General features: G+C 27.6%; 1 protein-coding gene across 3 annotated transcripts in view; it reads right to left on the reverse strand.

Annotated features, from left to right (window-relative positions):
• The window catches only part of LOC136071939 (uncharacterized), a 200,667-nt gene that overhangs the window by 41,443 nt on the left and 141,201 nt on the right, over window positions 1-18,023 (reverse strand). For all 3 annotated transcript variants that reach the window (XM_065797810.1, XM_065797812.1, XM_065797811.1), the window contains 4 exons: window positions 11,845-11,885; window positions 11,196-11,441; window positions 7,716-8,474; window positions 7,266-7,484 (listed from right to left, as the gene is read on the reverse strand). In XM_065797810.1, coding sequence (XP_065653882.1) covers window positions 7,266-7,484; window positions 7,716-8,474; window positions 11,196-11,441; window positions 11,845-11,885 — 1,265 coding nt within the window. The remainder of the gene's footprint in view (window positions 1-7,265; window positions 7,485-7,715; window positions 8,475-11,195; window positions 11,442-11,844; window positions 11,886-18,023) is intronic.

Here is an 18,023-nt window from a genome sequence, read left to right on the forward strand (position 1 = left end):
ATCAAATAAATTCATCAATAATAAGGGCAATTTGACAGTGTTTCGCTAATAGATTTAAAAACTATTTTGATATTCTTTAGAGTGTTTTCTCCCATTTTTTCCTAAATGTTACGTTTATTTTGGTTGAGATTGGTTCCCCATGATCTGTATTAGAAATAGTTATATATGTAATGCAAAGTTAGCACTGCATAAAGCAACACTGATGGCATCATACTTAAATAGCAATTTGTACTTATATATATATATATATACATATATATATATATACATATATATATATATGTATATATATATATATATATATATATATATATATATATATATATATATATATATATATATATATATATATATATATATATATACAACCTTTGGAATTAGGGTCGGCATTTGGCAATGCCGACTTGAAAGTATTTGAGGTCGGCAAAAAATTGCTGACCTTGTTTCTATGTTTTATGGTAACACCTTTGTATCAAATAATTTTTGTCGACCTGATGCTGACCTCTAAAAGAGTGAGGTTGGCAAATTATTGCCAACCTCATTTTTCCTAATTCCGAGGGTTGTATATATAAATATATATATATATATATGTATATATATATATATATATACATATATATATATACACATTTATATATTTTAAAACTAATGAGACACCTGGATGAGTCAAAATCTACAGGCTTTGATGGTACTCATCCACATATTCTAAAAATTTGCACTAATGGGTTTGTGTTACTAGTAACACTTCTTTTCAATCGACCAATTTTAATGGGAAAACTACCAGATAATTGGTAAAAATCTAATGTTACAATAATACTTAAAAAAAGCATCAAAATAAAAGACATGTCAGTAGTCTGTAAAACTCTAAAAGCAAAAAACAAAAGAAAATTATAAGTTTTTGTAAAAAAAATGTTCTTATTACTGAAGAACAACATTGTTTTTTTTCAAAGAGAGAATGTCTGACAAAATTGCTTATATCTTGTAATATTTTAATGAAAGTGGTGTACCAAGGCTACGCTGCAAATATTATATATACAGATTTCTCCAAGACATTTCTACTAAGCACCTCATCAAAGACAAGTGTATGAACTTGAAACTTAAAAAATTATTCATGGTAATCTGCGGAATCAGATTAAACATTGGTTTAATCTGATTCAGCAGATTACCACTCAAAATTTAATCTTTTAAGGCTTACACGTTTTAATCTCGTGGAATACTTGAGGCAACTAAAATTGAAAAATACCCAATTCCAAGTAGAAATGGCATCAAATGCAAATAGCTCAATAAACTCAAAAAAGCCTTTTGTAGTTGAGATTTAAATAACCTACAAATTTTTTTTCTTTAAACATATGTTTAAAACAAACTTAGAAAATTTTTATTCTACTTATACTCTGCCACATTTAGAACTTGTGGTACAGGCCTGGTTGCCTCATCTTAACCCTTAAAGGACGGCGGGGTATTTTACTACCCCAGAGGAGTTTATTTTTAACTGCCACATCAACAAATTTTGTCTATTTGAACTGCCACTTCAGAACATCTTTTATTATCATTTAAGGAAGTTGTTAGTGTAAAATGTTTTTGTTTTACTAATCAATTGACAATAATATTGTTAGTTGAAAATTTAGTTACGTTAAAGACAGTTGGGGTATTTTTATACCTCATAAAAGTTTTCTCATTTTTTAGTTAATGAATCAATAGATATTTATATGAATCATGTATAGTTTAACACTTGCTTGTGTTTTAGTTATTTTTTAATAGGTATGGGGTATAACTTTTTTATGAGTAAATTATACCATATATGCATTATATATATACAATTACTGTAACAACAGTAGTGTGCTCATGTCGCATACATTTTATTTTTATGTCAAAAATATTTATATTATTGATACAAAATAATAATGCCTGAAATATTTGTTATATATTTACACATACTTTGTTTGATAAACCATGAAACTATTTTTTAGAATAGATATAATTAATATAATGAGTCGCCCAAGAAGAAATGCTGCAGTCGAGGCTAATAATATTATTTTTGCTTTAAATGAAGTATCTTCAAGTGATGACTCAGCTGACAAAAACCTTACAGATGATGAAAAAGGTATTATTACAACTGACGATAAATCAGAGGCTATCATCTCTGATGAAAGTGATGAAGAAGTTGTTCAGGAAAATTACATTTTAGATAAAAACATGATTTCAAAGAATGGTAAGGAAATTTGGGGTAAACTTCCATGTGTAGATGCTGCTCAGCCACGTACACACAATATTATTCAACAACCAACTGGCCCAACAAGGTTTGCAGCTCAGATTTGCGGTCAAAGTGTGGATACTGCATTTAAACTCTTTATAACACCAGAAATGATTAGAATTATTGTCAACTGCACTAATGCTGAAGCTTGTAGAATAAGACTAGACAGATGGGTTGACACGACAGTAAATAAATTTTATGAGTTTATTGGAGTTCTTCTCTTAGCTGGAGTGTTCCATTCTAAAAACCAGAGCATTAGAGTATTATTGAAATATTAAAATATTGGTATGCCATCTAATCTACTCCAAGTACTTTGGAGTAGATTAGATGACATACAAATATTTTCTGCTTTAATGCAAAGAGATCGATTTGTTAACTTGCGATGATGCATTCGATTTGATGAGAGAGAAACAAGAAATCAAAGACAGTTTGAAGACAAATTTGCACCTTTAAGAAATATAAGGGAAATGTTTATCACTAAATGTAAGAGCAACTACAATGTAATGTCAATGAGCAACTAGTTACTTTTAGGGGACATTTTCCATTTAAGATGTTTATACCTATTAAGCCAGGAAAATATGGAATGAAAATATGGATATTATGTGATGCTGAAACCACTTACTGCATAAACTTGTAACCATATATTGGTAGAGTAAATGGAGTATGTGGTGTTGAATAATGTACCTAAGAAAAACAAAGCAGTAATATTTTTATCAACCTTCCATCACAGTAGTGACATTGTTATGAACCATAATAAAAATCCATGTATTATTCTAGATTAAAACAAATATAAAGGTGGAGTTGACACGTTAGACTAGGTTGTCAGGTGCTACTCCAGTCGCTGAAAGAGTAACCGATGGCCATTTACAATGTTTTGTAATATTTTGGATATTGCAGCATACAAAGCTTTGATTTTATTCTTGTCAATTCACCTGAATTATAAAAATGGGGTTTCTCGTAGAACAAGAGAATTTTTAAAAGAATTATCAAAAAGTCTTATTAAAAAATTTGATGCAAATGACAATGTTCCACAAATAGTTGCAAATAATAATCTTTGCCAAGTATTTAAAAAAAATAACCTATTATATCAAGGTCAACGATTCAATTCAAGAGCAGCACATTAAAAGATGCTATATGTGTTCTTGTGTTCATGACAGAAAAACCGTCTGCAATGTGCATCATGTAGCCATTCTGTTTGCAAGGCTCGTAGCAAAATTGTTTGCAATAGCTGCCTTATTTAGAAGATATATTTTGTTTTTATTTGAATAAATTGTATTAAATATCACTTTTATTAAAAAAAACATTGAGAAAATTGATACTTTTGTTAAAAGCACGCATTTTAATTTAAAAAGTTAAACATATTTTGTATAAAAATCTATATTTTTAGGTGGGGTAGTATAATACCCCAGTTGTCCTTAACGTAACTTTTTTTTCCCATTCTTAAAGGGTTAGGAAAATCTTGAGAAAACTGAGCTAAGATAATTACATCTATACTTTTACTTATGATGAATGGCTAAAAGGTTATGATGCAATAAATTTTTTGTACCTCAGACTCTTTAAATCACCCAAGCAAAATATAACATGAGAAACCATATTTATCAACACGCCAAACAGCAAACTAGTTGCTGCAGTGTTGTCAAATCATGGAAGGCTCTTCTACAAAATGCTATTGATACATTAAATATATAATAAACGTGAATAAATTTAAAGACTTTTTCATGCAACTCATTTGATGCCACATGGCACCATAAAACTGTCATAACAGAGAAGCCTGGTGTCATTTCTCTTCGTCAAATAAAGTAGTCTTTATTTTATTTGTTAATTAAATAGACTCATATTATATATATATATATATATATATATATATATATATATATATATATATATATATATATATATATATATATATATATATATATATATATATATATATATATATATATATATATAAATATATATATATATATATATATATAATATATATATATATATATATATATATATATATATATATATATATATATATATATATATATATATATATATATATATATATATAATAAGTCAGACAACTTCAAAGATTGCAAATTATGTATCAGGAAAACAAGATGAAGGGAGCAAACTCCAAAGAACTGATGTTCAAGAAAAAAAAACTAGATAAAAAAGAAATTTTAGAGCACTTCGGACCAGTCACAGTAAAAGGATGAGACTTGATTGAATTACAAGTAAAATGAGAATGAATTTTAGTAGATAGCACAAAAAATGCTAGCTCTTTAGAGCAGTTTTCCAAGAAAGATTGGAAGTTAGAGTTAATTCTAGAAGACGAAAGGTAGATGATTCATCAAGTACATTACTGTTCATAAATATAGAAAGATCTAAATTGTTGCAATAATGATTAGCTGAAAAAAATTGAATTTTATATTGAGTTAAAGTTCACCAGTTACTAAGAGCCCCATGCTGTAGCAGAAGTATGATCTTTTTCGAGCTGAAATGTCCTATCCTACAATCAGAGAGTTGGCTTCTTATCAAGAAAAGATTAAACAGTACTATCATCAGTGAACAATGCCACTTTAGAATTTCTGGGAGTTGGTTAATGTAAATTTAAAAAAGCATATGGCCATGGATAGAAACTTGAGGAACCTCCTGAAATTACAGGAAATGAAGAAGATTGCTGTCTATCAAGAACAACTTTTATAGTACAATTGGTAATAAAGGATTCAATAACCTTAAAGATGTTACCTGATACACTGGAAGAAGAGAGCTTATGGAGAGGACTAGCATGCCAAACTTTATCAAAGACTATAGAAATATCATGAGTGATAGTCTCAACCTCTCTACATCTATTTAGTGCATAATAAAATCTATCAGTTATTACCATTAACAAATCAGCAGTAGAATGAGAAGATCAAAATCCATATTGATTATCAGAAAGTTGTTAGATTCAAGATGAGAGATTAAGTATTTTTTAATTAAAAATCTTGCTTATGATAGGAAAAAGACTAATGGGATGGTAGTTAGATGAGTTAGATCGCACTCCAGAATTTTTGAAAATAGATAGGGAAAACAGATGCCGCTTTCTAGCAAACTGGAAAATAAGACTCTGATAAGCACTTGTTAAAAATGTTTTGAAAGTATAGACGGCAGCTCCAGAGAACAATCTGCAAGACTATAACAGATATGTTGCTCAGACCACAAACTGTAGAAGAGTATAAGCAGGAAATCACTTTAGATACATAAGCTGAAGTGATATGAATGTCAAGCAATGGATCAACCTGTTTGTCGGCTATATCAGGTAGAATGTGCTTAGTGGAATCAAGAGATGATATTGATGAAAAATTCTTAGCAAACAATTCAACATTATCTTTAGGTGAGCTGACAAAGTCTGAACCATACAAGAAAGATGGAATAACAGATTTGTCTATATTATAGATATCGTTTAAGATTCTCCAGAAGTCACAAGAGCCAATTTTTTGAGATGAAATATGAGATTTTGTGACCTGAGAATAGTGGGCTTTGGTGTTAGAAAAAACTTTTTTACAATGGTTTCTAGCAATAGTAAACAGACATCTGTTTTCTAAAGAATTGTTTTTGCAATAGATATGGAAGTAATGGTTACAATTGGAAATTGCAGCAGCACAATGAGAGGAAAACCATGTAAAAGAGTGAAGATTGATTTGAATTATCGAGAAGGAATAAAAGATCCCATGCCAGCCTGAATACAGGATGTTACATAAGAAGCACATTTGTCAGCAGGAAAACGAAAGATTTTAACCTGAGGACCATCACAGAGAGAGTCCCAATCAGCTTTAAGGTAGTTGTAGGAGGTGTGATGATAGGGGGATTCTGATGATGAAGAAGAATGTGATATTAGTTTTAGAGAGATCAAACCAGGATCAGAAGCACCTAAAGGTGAATGTGGAAAAACTGTCTAGGATCAGAAACAAGACACAAGTCGAGTAGAGAAGCTAAATGATTTGGATTGTCTGGAAAGCCAGTTGGAAATAATATTGACATTTGGGGCTGTAATGCTAGAGCTAGCACTGGCGCACCTTTACAATGATTGCCTCAATTGACATTGTTATAGAGAAATATTAGACAATTCTTTACAGCCTTTAATGGACATTTTCACAACTGAATCCACTTGGCAATTTTAACAAAATAATGCTTCTTGCTAGACAGCACACTCAATCAAGTAATATATGGAGGAAAAACAATAGAGTCTGATGTCCTGGCTCACTCACTCACCTGATTTAAATACTATTGAGAATCTTTGGAGTTGGATGGACTGCAAATTGCAAAAAAGCAAGCCCACTAACTTGGTGCAGCTCAGGACTCAAATGCAAGTGTTGTGGAATGCCATGCTATAAGATCTAATCAAAAACTTATAGATTCCATGCCACATAGAGTCTTACCATGCCTTAAAAACAACTGCAGCCATTTAAATGTTAAATTTTCTTAGAATTCTCAAAAGAATGCGCTAATACTTTTGCACATCCTTGTGCAAAAGTATTAGTGCATTGTATTCTTATTAAGTTAAAAATAATATTAAAGAATTTTTTTTTATATTTGACACTTTGTAATTCTGTTTTCTTTTATCATTAAATTAAAAAAGAATTGATCAGTTTTTTATTGTTTTTAAATAACACTCATTTGAAGTTGACTATGATAAAAAATTGCAATAATTTTAAATTGCATGATTACATACTATGATACTGAATATAATTATAATGCTGTAATAATCTGCACATTTGTACAAAGTAAAATCTTCTAACTTATATCAATCTTGACTTTTTGGCAGCAAATTTATTGATAAGGAATGTTAAATTTTTCATAAGAGTTTTACTATTTATTATGCTTAAATTAAGCTCTTCCTGGGTCTAATACATTATTCAACAAATATTTAATTAACATGATGAATGTTTTTTATGATAATATTAAATAACAACGGAAGTTTTGTTGCCACTGAAATGTATGTTTGTATGTATGTATATACCATTAAAGATAAAAAACTAACTTTAGTGTTGTCTTTAATATCCATTCGTCTTGCAAAAATTAAACCACAAATCCAAAACAATATAATAATTATCACTATCACCAGAAGAAGATAACCCTTTTTCAATAATGCAAATGACGGTTTCTGAATAACGTTTGGAGCAACATAAAATCCACCAAATCCAGTCAAGTGTTTACATTTACACTTTGTTACTTCAAAGCTGGTTGTTTCAAAGTCAAGCTAAAATATTTTGAATTTATGTAATATTATTTTTGCACATTTATGTATAGAGTATAGATTTATGTATTTTTATCTTAAACTTAAAATAAAGATGCAGTTGAATAAAAGTAAGTACAATTTAAAACTCAATAAAAATAAGATTAAAAATACAATTATTGAAATGTGTGACTCATTGTTTACATTATATATATATATATATATATATGTTAAAAATGAAAATATTTTACTTACTTGGCATCCATCAGACATCCATTTGTTTAGTTTTTCATTCCAGTAATTACATTCACTACAATAGGATTTCATTTCATAAATAAACTCTCCTTGGAATTCCTTTTCATCATAAGTGTATAAATTCTCTTCTAATTTTTTATCTGGCACCGGACCAACATATGAGAATGATATATACAAAACTGAATTGTTGAGAAAAGCATATGTTGAATTCTGAAAATCCCACAAAATTAAAGTACCATCACCAAGTAAATGAGCTTGCTGATTTCTTTCAATAAAAAAAGATGAATTTTTAATCTCACTGTGGGTTAGGTTACTTTTTTGACCAAATGATACTTCTTCACTTACATTAAAACTCATAGCAAGTTTATTTTTTGTAAGAACAACGCCATCTTTGTTTGTTATATTAAGCTTAATGTCATAATCATTTCTTGTAGGAACTTTTCCAAACTGAATAAATATAATGAGAAAAGTCAAATTACTAGGATCATTGAATGCGCTAAACTTTAACATCATGTTGCATAAGTTTGATGTTAATATAAGTGACAACACCTTAAGATCTTCTGGGGCAGATAAAGACATGTTATATCCCTTAATTTTTTCAGGTTTATTTAAAATTGCAATGATGATTGGTTGCTGCAAGTTATTTACATCTATTGGTAATCTTTCAGTAGTAGACATCGAAAGACTTTGTAACTCAGACAAAATATACTTTGATCGATCTATATCCCACGTATACGGTTGATTTTTTAATCGAAGATTCTACAACCAAATAATTTTAAATTTTTTAAATATTTTGTAACAACTTCAAATAATTTCATTAAAAGAAACATTGAATATTTCATTGGCCCTCCAATTTCTTATCCAAATAATTAGAGGTAAAAAAACAAGTTTTGAGTTTAAAGCAAATTTGTTAAAAGAACTAAAAAAAAAACTCTACTATTATTGTATACAAGTTCATATAACACAGAAATTCAAACAAAAAAAATGCTATAAAGAATAAAAATGCTATAAAGAATAAAAATTCAATGCTATAAAGAATAAAAATTCAAACTATATATAAAGCTTTTATAAAATATAAACTACAGAATCATTAAAAACATAAAGTATATATAAAACTTTCTGTTCAATGATATGTATTAAATAAGAATTTACAAAATTTATGAAAACTTATTATACCTGCCACAAATTTTAAAATAAAACTTGTTTCAGGTATTAGAATTCTTTTAATATAATTTCAACTTTTTATTGTACATCTGGCTATGAAATAAAATTTTAGCTGCAATATCTTGACCAACATATCTATTTTTTTATCATATATATAGCGAACATATTTTTCCAGTAAAAACTCCTTTTTTTTTGATTTAACAATAAAAATTTGGCAATTTCATAAATATATCTTTATTATCATTTAATTTAATATCATTACTATACATTATATATTAATTTCTATTTTATTAAATATGACTTAAAGCTTTAAAACACAAATCTCAATGAACAAATACCAAAGCTTTGACAAAATGAAAAGTTTGCCTGATGTATTTCTTTAGATATTTGCAGTATCTTTCATAGATTGGCTTGTAGCCTATCTAAGATTGATAAAACTTGACTTTAAATTTAAATTTAGTCATTTGAAAAATAAAAATCGTTATAAGTTATAAACTGTTTAATGCAAAGTATCTTTTGTCAATAATATTCAAATTTTTATGATTTTGTAATAATCCCATTTCAGATAAGTCAAAAGTTGCTGTTTGCATATTCTATTTAGTGTTTATGTTTTTTTATAGCATAAAATTATAGCTTCCTTTTTTTTCTTTTCTTTACTTTCCATGAAAGACTTTGTTGCTACAATAATATTTTTTTTCCTTTTCTTTCCAGTGGCTTAAAAACAATTAAACTATGATAATGCTTTTTTCATTAACATTGCACACTTTGAAATACTACATTTTAATGATGATGTTTGCTGAATAATCTAAACTAATAATCCTTTCGCAATTATTATAATTAAACTTAATTTAGAATAACTTAAGTAATTTATTGTCCATTTTATGGTTGCAAAATCATTAATATGAAAAACATGTATACTTTCCACACTGTTATGTTGTTGTAAAACAGAGAACATTGCAGTAGCAAGAACTAATCTACAGGATTAGAAATGGAAATTTTGTTAGGTCAAACAATTTTGAGTAGATTTTCTATCTTTACAAGTAAATATAAGGTAATATACAGAAGTGGTGTCGTGGTAGAGCGCTCGCTTTATAAGCGAGAGGTTCCGAATTCAATCCCCACCACACCCCTAGCAGTATCACGCTCAACTTGTTTCTCCGCGCAGCGGCCTTGTTCGTCAAGGTTTGTGTTTTGGAGTTATAGAGTTGAGAGAGGGTTATAACCATAAGTAACCTCCTCATCTGTAGTGACCTTATCGGCCTTGGGGAGGTGAATTAACATAAAAAAAAAATGTTTAGATTCAATGCATTTTTTGAGCATTTCTTGAAGGTAAGCTCTGTCTTTGAGAAATACTTTTTTGCTTTGAGAACAAAAACAACACGTTCTTTATTGCAATTTTTTTCATTTTTGAAACTTGGTTTGTAGTTGTTTTTCAACAAAAACATTTATTGGTTACTTTTTAAATTCAAAACATTGTAACTAAAAACAAGATTAATACAAAAAAAATTTCAAAATTATTTATTAAATAACAAACTAAAATTAAAAATAAACATAACAACTAAAAAAAAATAGTTCTAAACTAAAACTTCAAATTTCTGCAAAGTTTTTTTAATAAAGAATACCTGAGACTTGGTAAAAGTTATTTTCCATCTTAGTAACACGCATACATATATACATAAATTAGGAAAAAATTACTTGCACAGTGTTTCGTCAATAAAGACTCAACCAAAATTATCTTTATTGACAAAACATGGGCAAAATAAAAAAATTTGTAAAGTGAGTTTCTACTATATATATATATATATATATATATATATATATATATATATATATATATATATATATATATATATATATATATATATATATATATATATATATATATGTATATATATATATGTATATAAATATATATACATACAGCCCTCAAAATTAGGGTTAGCATTTGACAATGCCGACCTAAAGTTGTTTGAGTTTGGCAAAAAATCATCGATGTGTACAGCCCTCAAAATTAGGAAAAAATTAAAGTAAATTATTTTAATAGAGTTCAATTCATCAAGCTGAGAGTGCTTGATGAATTAAAGTAAACTAAAATAAAGTTAACTTAGAGCTGTATTTATATATTTGTTATAAATAAAACTACTTATTTTTTATGACTATAAGTTTCATGCTAAATGCAATCATTAGGTAAAATTAAATATATATATACATACATATATATATATATATATATATATATATATATATATATATATATATATATATATATATATATATATATATATATATATATATATATATACATAAAAAACATACATTCACTATTATTGGAATGTTCTTGAGGGACTGGTTAAACATTTCTCTAGCATCTGAAAGAATAAAACTAGAAGAAACAGTCATGTTGCTCAGGTTATCTTTGAGTTCTTTCTTTAAAAAAAAATCAAAAGCTGCTGTACTTCCAGTTGTAGCAACTTCACCAGGAACTTTGTATGCTTGAAGAACATAAAAATAATCCTCCATAAATCCTAAGAGCTTTGATATAACATCTGCACTGATCATTGACTAATTCATAAACAAAAATAAATCAAACGTAAAAAGAAAAGAAAACAATATGTAAAAAATATTAAAATCAAATATATTGAATATAATACAATAAAATTGTGCAACTTGAACTAATCAATAGGACAATGTTCAATCAATAAGACAATGTTAATTATGTTATTGTAGTAATACAAAATATTGAAAAATAATTAGCTATTGCATAATTATGATTGCATAATAATAAAGTCTCTATATCATATAATAATCATATAACAATTGCTCTAAGAGCAATTGTTATATGATTATTATATGATATATGAGCTTGCATATCAATATTCAATTTAAATATATAATAAGCTTTTGATAATAACTTATATTAGCAATGCATGAATTGATTTTTTCAGCACTAATTTTAATAAAATACCTGATTTTCATTAACTGAATTCTGAAGGTTTTGTGTATAATCTAAAACAAATACATTTATTTAAGACTTTCAAATAGCATACTTAGCATATAAAAGAATTTGTATAAAGTAGATTTATACAAATGAATTTGTACATTTACTAATGTACTAAAATAAAAATAGATTTATACAAATGAATTTGTACATTTACCAAGGTACTGAAATAAAAAGATCCCTGTTGATGCAAATGATTTTTTATTCTAATATCATACTATCGAGATGTTCGACTATAAGTTGTTAATTAGATATACTAGACATCATCGTTATTGATGCTACAGATATACTAGACATCATCATTATTGATGCTACAGATATACTAGACATCATTGTTATTGGTGCTACAGGAAATGAATTATTGAAATGGATTATTTATGAAATAAGTTAAGAGTTGCAGAAAACTTGTTGTGATGTTTGGTTTTATCAAATATTCTTTAACTCAAAAAATACCACTTAAAAATTGTGTATAACCATATTGAGCTACACTGTTTTCAACCCAATCCAATAAACCTATTAAATTTTTTTTAACCAATAAATCTATTCAATTTTTTAACCAATAAACCTATTTATTTTTAAACCAATAAACCTATTCAATTTTTTAACCAATAAACATATTCAGTTTTTTAACCAATGAACTAATTCAATTTTTTAACCAATAAACCTATTCAGTTTTTTAACTTAAAAAGCATACTTTCATTGCAGGGTCAAATTACAAAATCCTTTTCATGTTCCAAAAGTTTTAGAACCGAATTTTACGACCGAAAAAATTTGGATTGAATTACAGTATCCTTTCTTGCGCCAAAAGATTTAGAATCAAAATTTACAACCAAAAAATTTGGATTAAAGTTAATGGGTTTAACTAATTATGATTATAATATATATACATATATATATATATATATATATATATATATATATATATATATATATATATATATATATATATATATATATATATATATATAATTATACTTAAAAATGATAAAGAAAAAACTTTTTATTATGGAACTTTAAGTTTCATGCCTAACATCAATCATCAGCCATATATTACAAAATTAAAAATTAAACGTTAAATTACAATTAGAATTACGGTGGCGTGAGTTCTAATGACTCCATGGAAACAAAATTTTAACGTATATGTAAATTTAGTATAACGTGACGTAAACCAACCAGGATCAATCTTCGGTATCAAAAGAGGAGATAAGGAACTTATTTTTGTGCCTGCACTTCGATATTATTTCGCTTCTTGTATTTTGTAGGTTTTCACCTCTATACATCAAAATTTGGAACTTCTCGTTCAAACAAAGGTTGCAAACTCTTGATGTTGGGTTGTATGGTTTGCATTTTTTAACAACCCTCCATTTGACAAAATTTGGAACTTCTCGTTCAAACAAAGGTTACAAACTCTTGATGTTGGGTTGTATGGTTTGCATTTTTTAACAATCCTCCATTTGACAAAAGGTGTAAAGTTATTTTCTTTTAATTTCCATACTTCTTTAGATAGCTCTGTATCATTCTTGTATCTAACTGCATTAAAAGATTTTAAGTGGTTTGCATACCGAACTTTAAAAGGTGTTTCGCTAATTCCAAAATACACTTTTTCTTTATATTCCGGATTATTTGAATAGATGGTGGCCTGATAAACAATGTTGTTGGAAAGGCAATGGTTGTTCATGGGACATTTGGTTTTTTCAATGCAGTTGCATTTCATTTCATTAGTTTTTGCCTCCTTACGTAAAATGCTTTTGTTGTGAGAGTTAATAACGGATTTTATGTTTGGCATGCAGGAATAACTTATTTTGATTGTGTTTCTATTAAATATTTTACGAAGTCTGTGGTTAAATGGAAAGTGGAGGTCGATGAGGTTCAAGAAACATTTACCTATTTTTGTAACAACATTTGCACTGAAAGGAGGATTATACCAAATTATCTTGCGTTTATGGTTGCTGTTTGTTGATTTTATACTTGGATGGTATGCAAGTTCACAATTGTAACCCGATTTTTTCAAGGCATCTTGATAAGGAGGAATACTTTCTTTAAAAATTGGTTCTAGTATATCAAAATTGGTTTTATTTTGCATCAAATCTCGCAGTTTTATGATAAAAGCAATTTCGGCATATATCGAGATGATGGGCTAGCTATGTTTAGGAATAAAAGTGGTCAAGAAATGGAGAGGATAAAGAAACATTTTGTAAAAATTTTTAAAAATAACAATCTTCTTATCTCTATTCAATGTAATTTGAAAATAGTTAACTATCTCGATTTAACGCTAAACCTTAACGATGGATCTTTTCAGCCATATCGCAAACCAGATAATATACTGAATTATATACATATTAGTTCTAACCATCCACCGAGTGTAATTAAAAGTATTCCTAAGACTATTGCATTAAGATTGTCAGCAGCATCGTCGAGTGAACCAATTTTTAAAGAAAGTATGCCTCCTTATCAAAATGCCTTGAAAAAATCGGGTTACAATTGTGAACTTGCATACCATCCAAGTATAAAATCAACAAACAGCAACCATAAACGCAAGATAATTTGGTATAATCCTCCTTTCAGTGCAAATGTTGTTACAAAAATAGGTAAATGTTTCTTGAACCTCATCGACCTCCACTTTCCATTTAACCACAGACTTCGTAAAATATTTAATAGAAACACAATCAAAATAAGTTATTCCTGCATGCCAAACATAAAATCCGTTATTAACTCTCACAACAAAAGCATTTTACGTAAGGAGGCAAAAACTAATGAAATGAAATGCAACTGCATTGAAAAAACCAAATGTCCCATGAACAACCATTGCCTTTCCAACAACATTGTTTATCAGGCCACCATCTATTCAAATAATCCGGAATATAAAGAAAAAGTGTATTTTGGAATTAGCGAAACACCTTTTAAAGTTCGGTATGCAAACCACTTAAAATCTTTTAATGCAGCTAGATACAAGAATGATACAGAGCTATCTAAAGAAGTATGGAAATTAAAAGAAAATAACTTTACACCTTTTGTCAAATGGAGGATTGTTAAAAAATGCAAACCATACAACCCAACATCAAGAGTTTGTAACCTTTGTTTGAACGAGAAGTTCCAAATTTTGTCAAATGGAGGGTTGTTAAAAAATGCAAACCATACAACCCAACATCAAGAGTTTGCAACCTTTGTTTGAACGAGAAGTTCCAAATTTTGATGTATAGAGGTGAAAACCTACAAAATACAAGAAGCGAAATAATATCGAAGTGCAGGCACAAAAATAAGTTCCTTATCTCCTCTTTTGATACCGAAGATTGATCCTGGTTGGTTTACGTCACGTTTACGTCACGTTATACTAAATTTACATATACGTTAAAATTTTGTTTCCATGGAGTCATTAGAACTCACGCCACCGTAATTCTAATTGTAATTTAACGTTTAATTTTTAATTTTGTAATATATGGCTGATGATTGCCATTAGGCATGAAACTTAAAGTTCCATAATAAAAAGTTTTTTCTTTATCATTTTTAAGTATAATTATAAATCGCTCTGTTTAGAAATTTATATATAACCAAAATAAATTTCCTAAATATTGAGCACTTTTAAACGAACAAGAGTTTTGTATTATTATAATACAACACTAAATCAAACAATATATATATATATATATATATATATATATATATATATATATATATATATATATATATATATATATATATATATATATATATATATATATATATATATGTATATACATATATATATATTTGTATATATATATATATGTATATATATATATATATGTATATATATATATATATATATATATATATATGTATATATATATATATGTATATATATATATATATATATATGTATATATATATATATACATATATGTAAATTATGTTAGTGTATTTTACAAATAGAGTGCTCAATGTTCTTAAAGAACAGAGCAATAATTAATTAGTAAAATTAGTTATTAATTAGTTAGATAAGTGTTTTTTACTAATTATATATACATATATATATATAAAAATTAATAATTAAATAAAATATAATAGTTAAATTAAATACAATAAATAAATTTAGTTCATTAATTTATTTAAGTTTATTAATTTATAGATTAAATTAAATTATAGTCTTCAATTAATTTACAATTTTTATCTTATCTCATTGTTTAAAAGACGTTCATTCTTAGTTAAAAGATTGATATGTTCTGCGCACGTGCACAAGTGTTAGTCTTGGTCCGAAACTAACGCTTGTACACAACACTTGAACAAAGTGTTGTGTACAAGCACAATGTTAATAACAAAATGTTATTAACATCCAAGACTCTTGGATGTTAATAACATTCAATGAACATACAGTGCTTATATTTTTTAATGACTTGTTAAAAGTTCAACTAAAATGTAAATTCAAAACTACAAAAAGTCATAATTTCTCAATAGGAGTTTTTTGATTTGGTGAACTATATGCATAGTGATAAATAAAAATACTCTTTCATAAAACGTTGAAATTAATTTGAATACATTTCAAAAAACATAAATTTAATTAAGGCTAACCTTGCAGTAACCGTGGTAAAGTAACCGAGGTAACACTTATCAAACTGTGTTCAATGTATAAATTAAACAACTCTATCAACTTAAAAAAGCATCTTACAAAAACCATTAAGTTTGTGTCCTACCTCAAATTCAAATTCATTACAAAAATTATTAATTGGCAGTTGATAACAACAGTCCACATAAGTTTTTATTTATGATAGTATATAATCAAATAATTCCTGCAAGGTAAAATTCAAGACACAAAAACATTAAAAAATTTCTGAACAACAAACTGAACATCTTTTGTTTCTGTCATTTCTGGCAAGGATATCTGAACACTGAAGACACATACTAAAGTGTCTACACAGCAGAACAACAACTTCTAAAGGATGTGCAAGGCATATCTTGCAAAATGTCCCCACAGGCCTGGTCTCTTGTTGATAATCCTGAATATTGTCTTGTGGATTTTCATCCTAAAATTAAATTTCAAAAATGAAGTTAGATTAAAACATTCTAATGGTGTGTTACAATATAAAAATTATGCTACAGCAAATTTGATGTTTTTGTCCAAAAACATAAAATTTGCTGTAGTATAATTATAAAGTAGTATATTTACCCTATTCAAGGTATTGAAATATTACACTGAAATGTTTATTACAACAAACTATTTCATTTTCAAAAATATTTTATGATGTAAATGAGTTTTAACAATTTAATTTGCCTGCTCTTGTTCTGTATCTCATACTGATGTGAGTTTGATGTTGTTAAAGAAGAAAGCTAAAGCCTCAAGAAACTTTTTTGGAGTCTACTCTCTTATAGAAAGTTTTCCTTGATAACTTTGTAATCATTAATGCAATAGAGATTACAAATGTATCAGCAAAATGTTATTAAGGGCAGATATAAGCAAATTGTCACAAACAAATCATCATAATCACACTTTCAAGCCATTTCAAATAATTAACAAGTGATTTAATTTGTAAAATATTTGTTAGCACAAATTTAAATAGTGTGGTTGTGCAATTATGATAGCTAATTTTTATGATGCTTTGCACCTATCTGAAGAGACCCTAATATCTTAAAGGATTACAAAATAAATCAAGTTACTTTGTTATGAGTTTAATCAATGGAATTTACCATGTACAATATTCATTCAAATATGGCAATACCTGAAGATATGTGTCACCTAGAAACCTACAAAAGCTAGGGTGAGCAGCCATCCATATATTCATTTTTGAATACAGTGCTTCGGAGACATTGTTGGTTCTGAATTGAAGTCCATGCACAGAAAAAAAGGCTGGCGTTTGTGTTGTCATCCAATACTTCTCAAAATAATAAAAAAACCTAATTTTTTCACGAGTTTCAATGTTTGCAAATTGACTCATCTCTGTTTTGAGTACATCTACTTCTGCTCTGATAAGAACAACAGGCAAGAGGCACATGACAACAAATTTCTGGCCCCACCTCTTAATTGCAGGGTTGTTGATGTACTCAGATTAAAGACCAACACCTTTGATTCTTCTCAAAATTGCCTGGCTGTAATGAAACCGGCAACCAGTCAATCTTATTTCAGGGAAGACAACCTTCAAGACACTGCTCATTGCTTCTACATAGTCAGCCATAGT

This window comes from Hydra vulgaris, chromosome 05, assembly GCF_038396675.1.
Source record: "Hydra vulgaris chromosome 05, alternate assembly HydraT2T_AEP".
NCBI classification, from domain to species: Eukaryota; Metazoa; Cnidaria; class Hydrozoa; order Anthoathecata; family Hydridae; genus Hydra; species Hydra vulgaris.